The following is an 11,499-nucleotide window of genomic DNA, read 5'->3' on the forward strand; positions in this document are numbered from 1 at the left end:
GGGTCCCTTTACCTTTACCTTTATTTATTGTTTATGACTTTTGTTATGTTGGTAATTATGTAAATCTTGTCATGTTGTAAGCCGCCTTGAGCATTGTTTTAACTATGGAAAGGTGACATACAAATAAAATGATGATGATGATGATGATGGAAGGGAGTTCCATAAAATTGGACAAACGGTTCTGAAGGCATGGTTCCTGGCATGGCTGCCTGCTGTGCTGACGTCACATGGCCTTGGGCCCCCTCAGTCTCGGGGTCAAGGCAGCAGCACTAATCTCTGCTACTGGGTTATCTAGCCTTTTGGATCGCCATTCCACCACCCACCATTCCATTTCTGCTCCAAGAAGCTCAGTTCACCCTGTCTCTCATTAGATCTTTGCGACAAACCTGGGAGGTAAGTTTGGAAACGAGATAATGACCGCTGCAAGACCACACGCTCTACTTTTGGGCTGAGTTTGGGGCTGGTAGGGGTAACTCTGGGCAGGAAAATGAGTGGGTTAGAGGCCAGGGTGACTTAAAAAAGATGGGATTCCATTTTGCTCGCTAGCTCACCCAGCTCTTAAGGTAGTTTTGTGCCTGTCTCTTTGAAGACGACAGCAGCTTTATTTCTCTGCCATCAACGAATGCCACTTTTTATTAAATTCGCGATGGGCTCCGACAACTCAGGTGTATGTCAACAGAGCTTCATTACTCTAAGGGTAACCTCCATAACCTCTCCTATCGTGTAACACAACCAAAGCCATAAGGAATGTAAGGCATTGGGTGGGTGGGGAGAGATTCAATTACCTTGTCCAAAGAGATTACGGCTAAGAGAGCTTGCAAAAATGATGTACAGCTGAGCCTTGATTTCAAATGTCTGGCCAAGGCAGCTCCAATAACCACAAGCATCCCTATAGGATTGGCTGCACCAGGCTTTTGACAAATACAAGTATATTAAGCACGGCTATTTTTCTGCATTGGGTTAGCAGGACTTGCTTGTGCCCCCTGAAAATCATGAACCATTGGTAAGTGATCCCCTTTGGACTGAGATAAACAGGCAGCATCAGCTAGAAATGCAAAAACGCAGCGATTTCTGTTCCACTTGTATTCAACACAGTCAGCACTGTTTCCATTTCACTGCAGTTTGGTTTCTGCAAAATACTATGCCATTTGTCTCATATTCCATTATTTAATGTAAGTTGCGTAGCTTTCACACGTTTCAATGTAAAGGAAATGTCAAAACACTGTTTAAAAATATAATTAAGTTTCATCTGTAGGCTTAAAAACAGCAATAACGTTGTGAATGAATACAGTGGAACCTCGGTTCTCGAACGTCTCCGTTGACAAACTATTTGGACCCCGAACACCAAAAACCCGGAAGTAATTGCTTCTGTTTTTGAATGCGCCTTGGAAGTTGAACTGCTTCCGCTGCATGTTTTTCCAATTTTTCAATGGATTTTGCCAACCACCCATTGATCCTTGGTTTTTGAACGTTCCAGAAGTCGAATGGTCTTCCGGAATGGATTATGTTCAAAAACCAAGGTTCCACTGTATTGATAATGCTTGGCTGATTTCTGTTCTAAATCTCAGATGAATGTACGAACTTCAGCAATTCTGGCTTCCTTTTCCATTTTCATCAGAATCCTCTGACCTCACCACTGCCAGGATGTTGAGTGGCAGGAGGATGAGAAGAGGCTGACCACTGAAGCCATGCTACACTTGGCTCTGCACCTGGCCTCCTCCACACACACCCCGCTTTTTTAAACATAGGTGGCGGGAGCAAAGAAAACCATTGGAGGGCCAAAAGAGCTTTGTTGATGACTCTACTCCTAGTTCAACATTCTGTCCCCACTGTGGCTTACCAGATCCCTACAGAAAGCAGACATGAGTGCAATAGCTCTCTCCCTAGGTTTATTGGTATTCAGAATCATACCATCTCTGACAGTGGAGGCTGCAGATAGCCATCAGAGCTGGTAGCCACTGATAGTCTTCTCCTGCATGCATTTGCCTAATCCTTGTGGGAAGCCCTCCAAGTTGGTGACCATCATCACCTCAAGTGGGAGCAAATTTCCACTATGAGCTGTGTGAAGAGTTGTCCCACCTATTGGCTTCATTGGATGATCCCAGGTTCTCACAGGGTGGGAGCGGGAGGGAAACTCTCCTGATCCAGTTTCTCCAAACCTTTCCTAATTTTATACACCTTTCTCATGCCCCACAGTCTTACTTATCTTTTTTTCTAACCTAAAAAGCCCCAAACATTGCAACTTTCCCACTGTAGAGAATTACTCCAGCTCCTTGATCCTTTTGGCTGGACTTTAGCGAGTGTCTTATTCCTGTGCCTCTGACGTGCCAAACATATGGAGCTACTGTCAAGGTCTACTTGGAGATTATCTTCTCCCTTGTAGGATGTCCGCGGGCAATGAAGAAAGGCACCTCCATGACTACACCATACATCACAGCTCAGAAGATAAACCCTTGTGTGATGGAGCTGTGCAAATTTTTCCAGCAGTGCCTCTGTGCAAGGGACAGAAGCTACTCAAGAGATGAAGCTATGAGGTAAAAGGTAGAACCGGTCTCACCTTGGTTTTTAACCTAAATATGGGGGACAGGGAAGGATAATTGAGAACATTGAGTTTGCAGGAGGAAGTTCAGACCTATACAATTATAGCAAAGAGTTTTCAACACACAGAATGCTGGATTCTGTTGGATATAGAGGTCCCTCTGACCCCTTCCTCAAGAGCTCTAAGCTTGGGCTGTATTGTCCCATAGCCAAGGTTAGCTATAAAAGATGATACAGTCCAGGTTTTTCCTGGTACTGGATTGCCCCAAGATTCATGTCTTGCCACTCACTGACTGGAAATACCAAACTCACATTTTATGACTGATAAGTCATGGAGTCCATCTCCAATGTTGTACTTGCTGCTGCCTTTGTTCTTATGACCCTGCCATGAGTTTGTATGGTGGTTCTGTGTGATTGTGAAATGACTAGATGATCAGATCTTATTCTAATCAATATTGTATTGATCTTGTGATTCTGGTTAAATTTTTTAGGTACTGTATTGAAAACTATTCCTGGTTCTTGAAAAATGCAACATACATCTGTGAAAAAGTCAAGAGGGCTGCCCATTCAAGGAGTAAGTAGATGTTCCTCAATGGTGTTTCATAATCTTTTCTTTCTCAAATTTAATGGGACAAATTTTGAGCTGGCTCGAAGGATTTTGGGGATGTGGCCTTGAAATGGAAAATATTAAGACTAAATTAATTGCATTAATATTAAGACTTAATCAATAGGATATGGTTAGCCATGACTAGTTGTTCCACAATGACCTTCAGTGGGACATCAGTGAGAGGAACTTAATCCAGGTCCATCCTAATGGGTCTACCGGCTAGTAGCCATGGGTAGACCTTGGACTAGGCAGCAGACATTAGTTTTCAACAAACAAGTAGACCTGGTGTTCAGCTCTTTTCCCAGCTGCAAACGGAACCCAGATTTCCTCCTTTTTCACAAGATTGCAGGAGAGCTTGCAGGCACCATAAACTTGAATTGCCTAGGCTTGCCTCCCTTTCCCTAAGACAAAATCTATCTCCTTTCCCACTACCCTTCTGTGATTACAGGAGAGGATAGCTTGATCACAGCTGTCCATGCACTGGTAACCTCATGCCTGGATTACTGCAATGGGCACTAGGTGAGGCTACCCTTGAAGTTGGTCCAGAGACTGCAGCTAGTGTAGAACATGCTGGCTAGCCTACCTGTGCCACCAACTACCACCAGCAAATAACACCTTGTCTGTGGGAGCTACACTGGCTGCCAACCTTCTACCGGGTCAAGTTCAGTGTTCTGATATTAACATACAAGGCCCTTTACAGCACCAGGTTACTTAAGAAATCAATATAGACCCAGTAGGGTTTATACTTCACTTCTTGAAGTCCCTAAAACATCAGAAGCCTGCTCCACAGCAACTCAAAACAGGACTTTCACTTCGACTTGGCCTGTTTTATGGAACAGCGTCTCTGTTGAGATCATACAGGTGTTCACTACCTGTACTTTCTGGAAACTACTGAAGTCATTTTTTTTTGACAGGTTTTTCCATCTTGGTGCAGTAATAATAATAATAATAATAATTTTATTATTTATACCTTGCCCATCTGGCTGGGTTTCCCCAGCCACTTCATTAAGCATTCATTTTGTATTGTTTAAAAAACCTGTATCTGCTCCTTTTGGGGTATTGTTTTAAAATTGCTTTTAATTGTTGTTATGGTATGCTCGTAAATAGCCTTGAGACTGGTTGGAAAGGCTATTCAGAAATGGATGACAACAATACAATACTTTGTGCTTTTGCACAGAATGTTTTCAGAGTGGCTTGCTCCCAGCTGACTTTACCCAGGTAACTTTATCTGCAGCCTTGACAGTCCATCACTCCATCCTTGAAGCGGGGGACTATTGCTCACAGGGACATACGAAGCAGCCTTGCACTGAGTCAGACCATCTAGCTCAGCATTGTATACTGTTTGAGGTTCTTCAGGGTTTCATGGAGGGCTTTCTTGCAGACCTTCCTGGGGATGCTGGGAACTGAACCTGGGGCATTCTGCCTGCAAGGCAGATGCTATATCATAGAGCTATGGCCTTCCCCATCTTTCGGTTCCCAAGCTTCTCTTCCTCCAGCCCAGCTTGCTGTCCCTAACCTCTGGGTGGAAGGATGGAAGGAAGGAGGGGAGCATGGGTGGCGCACAAAGAGGAAGCACAGACAAGCTCATTTAGCTCCTCACCTTCCTAAGTGATTGCTTATGTGTGGTAGATACCTGCCATACGGAATATTGCACTTTGCACATGCTCAAGGCACTCAGGAGGTAGAACCAAAGGAGGGTAGTGGGTGGAAGCAGAGGCTTTTTTTTAAGGGTGCCATCGAAGCCACAATTTTGGGAGTGTGAACCATTGCTATATATTACATATATGCAAACAAAAGAAGACTGTGAGGTGATATGAGAGCGATCTTCCATTATCTGAAGGGCCGTCACATGGAAGATGCAGCAAGCTGGCTTTCTGCCGCTCCAGAGCGTAGGACTCAAACCAATGGATTCAAGTTTCAAGAAAGGAGATTCCAACTAAACATTAGGAAGAACTTTCTATGGGAATGTTCAGGGATGCAGGAGGGGATATATTGTTTGATTATGGCCTTTCCAACTTGTGTTAACAAGTTCACAAATTAGCAGAGTAACATTCCCCTTTTTAAACTCACAGTGGATGCGTTTGCTCAGGCTCGCTAAAGCCTCTCTAATAACTGTTCTGGTATTTCCCCCTTATTCCCTCATAAAAAATAAGGCACAACACAGTCTTCTATAAAAGTATAAAAAGAGTTTACTCACATTCTGTTCACAATCGGATCCCAGAAGGCAGACTTAGCTTAGAAAAGTTACATACACCTAGAAACTATCTCATAAGGAGACAGTCCCTTTGTCCTCTCTTGGCTGGAGGCCAAGAGAGCATCTTTGGCTAAGCAGATGTTGCTTCTTCGATGAAAGTAGTCATAGAGAGAGAGATGGTGCCCAGTCCTATGCATTTGTTACCTGCACAGGTGAGGCCACACCCACCTCTAGTCACATGCAGAGGAAGTCTGTCCCAGCCCAGAAGGAAACAGGAAGTTTACCTGCTGGCTGGACAAACATTCCTCCCCATGTGTAAACATGTTCACTCTAGGAACGTTGTACTTGACTGCTCTTGTGTTTCACACCCCACACTTTCTAACAGTAGGAGCTGTTCAACTGTGGAACAGACTCCCACAACAGGTGATGGAGTCTTCTTCCTTGGAGGTTTTTAAGCAGAGGTTGGATCACCAACTGTCAGGGGTTCTTCAGCTGTGATTACAGCATCCCAGGGGGCTGGATCAGATGAACCTTTGGGTTCCTTCCAACTCTACATTTCTATGATTCTAAGATTGTTAAGAGTTTCCTCTTTCCCCTTTTCCTTTTTCAGCTTTAAAGCAAAAATGCCTTGCAAGCATTTGCAGAGCTATTTAAAGCCCGAAGAGAAGAAGACTCACACAAACACTTAGACTTCATCCCATTATCCAGGGCAAGAAATCACTGCTGGTTATGAAGATGAAGAAGAAGAAGAAGAAGAAGAAGAAGAAGAAGAAGAAGAAGAAGGGAGGAGAATGAGTTTTCCCCTGTAGTAGGTTAGAATATTTTCCATTCCAAGCACTGATTAAATGAACTGTAATAATAGGAGGTGGAACTCAAGCATGAAACTAAACTTAAATGATTTTTTTTTTGAACATTGTACTTCATAAAGTGTAATCATTAGTATTGTTGCAGGTGCATGTTGAGGGTTGTTAACTGTGGTAAACCAGCTCTGAATAAAAATATGTTCAAGAATTAGATTGTGATAAAATCTTGGAGAACTTTTTTTATTATGAAATGGCATATATTTAACTGAATTGATATGAAACCTATTGCTGTTTCATATCATGTGCAGTATACAAAGAACCTGCTTTAACAATGAGTAGACCATTGGTCCAGCGAGCTCTCAAGGGTTTCAGACAGGAGATTTCCTAAGACCTGCCTGGAGATACTAGTGATTGAATCTGGAACCATTCCATGCTCTGCCACTGAGTTATGACCCTCCCTGGGACTGTGAGATTTAAATGTGACTTGTGGTGTGAATGGGCAATTGCAGATAAAACTTCTTCTTGTTGTTGTTTAGTCGTTTAGTCGCATCTGACTGTTCGTGACCCCCTGGACCAGAGCGTGCCAGGCACTCCTGTCTTCCACTGCCTCCCGCAGTTTGGTCAAACTCATGTTCGTAGCTTCGAGAACACTGTCCAACCATCTCGTCCTCTGTCGTCCCCTTCTCCTTGTGCCCTCCATCTTTCCCAACATCAGGGTCTTTTCCAGGGAGTCTTCTCTTCTCATGAGGTGGCCAAAGTCTTGGAGCCTCAGCTTCAGGATCTGTCCTTCCAGTGAGCACTCAGGGCTGATTTCCTTAAGAATGGATAGGCTTGACCTTCTACATCCTAAGTATGGCATTAGCAGACACACCGCTGTACCTTTAGGTGGTGCTAGACAAGCAGGCCCAACTGTTTTGAGCGAGGGGCCGGAGTTAAGGCTCTGTGCCAACTCCACAATGGAGAAAGTAGTGTAGATCTTCACAGGCCACAGAGCATAGGATTGGGGGCGGGGAGATCGGTGGCTTCTCATTTAATACTGGGCGAGATATCAGCTTGGTTGGAAACCTGTTTCCTAAGCAAGTTTATGTCGTGCTTGAAATGCATTGCCCACCCATGTACCCAAAGGACCCAAGCTGTTGAGCTCATTCCTAGAGCATCACTTCATGAGCTGCTGCATAGGAAAAAGGAGGCCGGCCACCTGAGCAGACTTTCCCCATGGCCATCTCAGACAGGTGCAGGAGAGCTAACAGCAGGAGAAGAATCTGATGGTTTCAGGGCTGTTGTGACCTCTCATTTCACCCCCAGCTCCTTCATCCTAAGAGGAACTAAAACACACATTTTTGCAAGCAATTTTCTGCTACGTCACGAGTCCCACCTTTGCATGCTGTTTTTGTGGATCTGTGCATTTTAATGCTGACTTCCTCCCCTGATATATATACATACAGTGGTACCACGGGTTAAGAACTTAATTCATTCTGGAGGTCCATTCTTAACTTGAAACTATTCTTAACCTGAGGTACCACTTTAGCCAATGAGGCCTCTTGCTGCCACTCCACCGCCGGACCACGACTTCTGTTCTCATCCTGAAGCAAAGTTCTTAACCTGAGGTACCATTTCTGGGTTAGCGGAGTCTGTAACCTGAAGCGTATGTAACCCGAGGTACCACTGTACTTGCACACTGCATTGCAACATTCTGAGAAGTCTAAATTCTGATGGGGGGAGGCATCCCATGTGGCGCCACACTTTTGGCCCTGCCTCCAGATATCTATGTGTTAGTGTGGCCATCTGCAAAGTCGGAAAGGCCATGCAGAAGCAGCTGCTACCACTCCCCGAGTGTTTTTGCCTGGCAGGAATGTGTCCTCGGAAACACTGCTTGCTTGCCCAGACAGAGAACAGAGAGGTGAATATGTATGTGTTTGTGTGCAGAAACACGCCTATTGTGCAAAGGTGACATTTGCATTTGTTGCTCCACCGACTCTTGCCTCTGGCTCCGCCCACCACTGGCTCCTGGAAGATTGCCCAGAAGGAAATGTGGCCCTCAAGATGAGAAAAGTGCACTAACCTTGTCCGATGTACTTGCAGTCAACCATGTTAACATGTAGATGTCTGGAGCAGCTTTCCTCAACATAATGATCTCAAGAAGTTTGGGACTATAATTTACATCAGACCCAGCCAGAATGACTGGTGGTCAGGGATGGTGGGAGTTGCAGTCCGGAACAAGAAGAGGGTCACAGGTTTTCAAGGATGGTCTACATCATAGATCATAGAGTTGGAAGGGGATCATTTAGTCCAGCCCCTTTTGCCCAATGTGGGGCATGAACCGATGACCCTAAAATTAAAAGTCTCATGCTCTACTGGCTGAGCCAAAAGGACACTTGGCAGCGGTGAGATTCTTTTTTTCTTTTCTTTTTTAATAATGATTTTTATTAGTTTTCAATTACAGTCCAATAATAGCCTCATTACAACAATACCAATTTATAATACAATCATTAATACGAATCGTTCAAATACCCAATTATATAATTTAGATAAAGTGCCCCCCTCTGCATGCTAGATTGAATGAATTGATTATTTGCTTAATTTCTGCGTTCCAAAATCTTATTGATTTCCATTACATTCCGGTCATAATAATAATCACTTATACAACAACTGCAGTATTAATAACTTTTATTTGTGTTGACACATTGAATGATTTATAAAGTTACAAGTGAGGCACTCAAACGATATCCTTGTTCTTCCTGGGTGTGGCAATTATTCTGTCTGTGGTGTTTCTTCCTGTCCTTGTAAGATGTTATGTGTTTTTTTCTCCTGGTTGTTGTTGTTATCTGTGAGCGGAGTTGATATCCCATCATATCCCATTGGATTCAAACCCATGACTCTGGAGAGACTGGAGCCTAAATCCAGTGCCTTAGACTGCTTGGCCACATTACCTTAGAGCAATGGCAGGGAATGTGCCTAATACAGGGGTGGGGCCAGAAGTGTGCCCCCAGATATGCCTTCTACGTGCGAATCACACATGAAAGGTGCTATGGTGGAGTAGCAATTTGAACCCTGGTCTACCCAGCCCCAGGGATGCGGGTGGCGCTGTGTGTTAAACCACAGAGCCCAGGACTTGCCGATCAGAAGGTTGGCGGTTCGAATCCCCGCAATGGGGTGAGCTCCCGTTGCTCGGTCCCTGCTCCTGCCAACCTAGCAGTTTGAAAGCATGTCAAAGTGCAAGTAGATGAATAGGTACCACTCCAGCGGGAAGGTAAACGGCATTTCCGTGCGCTACTCTGGTTCGCCAGAAGCGGCTTAGTCATGCTGGCGACATGAGCCGGAAGCTGTACGCCAGCTCCCTCAGCCAATAAAGCGAGATGAGTGCCGCAACCCCAGAGTCGGTCACGACTGGACCTAATGGTCAGGGGTCCCTTTACCTTTACCTACCCAGCCCCAGGCAAGCCCTCTAATCACTGTAGCACGCTGGTGTTCTTGCATAGGGAGATAAACAGCACATCCACACCAAACTTTTAAAGTACTTCAAAAGCCCACAGCTTTCCCCGAAGAATGCTGGGAATGGTAGTTTGTCATGGGTGCTAAAAATTGTAGCTTCATGAGGGGATGAACTACAGCTCCCAAGGTTCTTTGGGGGAAGCCGTGTGACTTAAATATACTTTATTTTTTAAAAATAAACTTATTTATTTAATTTTCCAAATTAATATTAACATTCACATAGTAACATAATATATAAAATCAAGATTCCAAAGAATCCCTTGGACTTCCCTCCTCCCTTTTATGGGTCTTATTGTTGTATAATAATAATAATAATAATAATAATAATAATAATAATAATAATAATTTATTTATACCTCGCCCATCTGGCTGGGTTTCCCCAGCCACTCTGGGCGGCTTCCAACAGAATATTAAAATACAATAGTCTATTAAACATTAAAAGCTTCCCTAAACAGGGCTGCCTTCAGATGTCTTCTAAAAGTCTGGTAGTTGTTGTTCTCTTTGACATCTGGTGGGAGGGCGTTCCACAGGGCGGGTGCCACTACCGAGAAGGCCCTCTGCCTGATTCCCTTTAACCTCACAGTGAGGGAACTGCCAGAAGGCCCTCGGCGCTGAACCTCGGTGTCCAGGCAGAATGATGGGGGTGGAGACGCTCCTTCAGGTATACTGGACCTAGGCCTTTCCTTAATCCTTTCCTTCTGCATCTTTTATATTTATCCAAACTTTTGTATCTCCATTATGTCCATAGTGTTATTCCAATCCCATAAATTATAAATTTTCCCCATCCCTTATTGAAGTCTTGGTCTTCTTGATTTCTGATTACTGATTTAGAAGTCCTTCAAACGTATGATGTGTATAGGACCTATCTGTTCAGCTTCCAGCTTGCCTTCGCAGAATGTTGTGAGAGAGTCTAGATTCCCCTGCTAAGGAGATCAATTGAACATTATTTCCCCCTGCTCCTGTGCAATTATATCTTCCCGCCCAGGAGCTCCAAGTGCTCCTTGAATATTTCTGCCTGTTTATTTAAAATGCATATCCCGCTTTTCCATTCTGAGGATGCACAAAGTAGCTAATAACAGTTAATTTAAAAAACAACAACCCACAATCAGATACAATGAAGAATAATGTCTCAGGAACACATAGCAAGAGATGGGATGCATTAGTCACAAAGGTGACTGGAGCAAAAGAATTCAAAGCAGTTTAAAAAGCGATCTATGAGCAGGAGAGTAAGATTTAAGTTAGCAAACAACAATATGCCAGTCCTGGTGAAATAGCATCACCAGGTTCAGGGAACATGTGGCTTTCCCAATGATGCTGGCCTCCAACTCTCATCAGTCCCAAGCAGCGTGGCCAATGCTCAGAGGTGATGGAACTTGTCGTTCAGCAAACATGTGCAGGGTTTCTGGTCCCCCTCCTGTGCTATAGCCAAATGCGCAGGTCAATTCTGTGTCCAGGGCAGCTGTTTACCAGCTCCATCTGGTACGCAGGCTGAGACTATCTGCCCGCGGACTGTCTCGCCAGAGTGGTGCATGCTCTAGTTATCTCTCGCTTGGACTACTGCAATGCGCTCTATGTGGGGCTACCTTTGAAGGTGACCTGGAAACTACAACTAATCCAGAATGCGGCAGCTAGACTGGTGACTGGGAGCAGCCACCGAGACCACATAACACCGGTCTTGAAAGACCTACACTGGCTCCCAGTACGTTTCCGAGCACAATTCAAAGTGTTTGTGCTGACCTTTAAAGCCCTAAACGGCCTCGGTCCAGTATACCTGAAGGAGCGTCTCCACCCACATCGTTCTACCCAGACACTGAGGTCCAGCTCTGAGGGCCTTCTGGTGGTTCCCTCGCTGCAAGAAGCCAAGT

General features: G+C 44.5%; 1 protein-coding gene across 1 annotated transcript in view; it reads left to right on the top strand.

Annotated features, from left to right (window-relative positions):
* The window catches only part of HHLA1 (HERV-H LTR-associating 1), a 40,310-nt gene extending 34,302 nt beyond the window's left edge, over positions 1 to 6,008 (top strand). Inside the window, exons 16-18 of the mRNA XM_053395288.1 lie at positions 2,384 to 2,534; positions 3,030 to 3,112; positions 5,950 to 6,008. Of these exons, the coding sequence (XP_053251263.1) occupies positions 2,384 to 2,534; positions 3,030 to 3,112; positions 5,950 to 5,993 (278 nt within the window). The 3' untranslated portion in view covers positions 5,994 to 6,008. The remainder of the gene's footprint in view (positions 1 to 2,383; positions 2,535 to 3,029; positions 3,113 to 5,949) is intronic.
* Positions 6,009 to 11,499: the final 5,491 nt, after the last annotated feature.

The sequence above is a fragment of the Podarcis raffonei genome, chromosome 7 (genome assembly GCF_027172205.1).
Source record: "Podarcis raffonei isolate rPodRaf1 chromosome 7, rPodRaf1.pri, whole genome shotgun sequence".
Taxonomy (NCBI): Eukaryota; Metazoa; Chordata; class Lepidosauria; order Squamata; family Lacertidae; genus Podarcis; species Podarcis raffonei.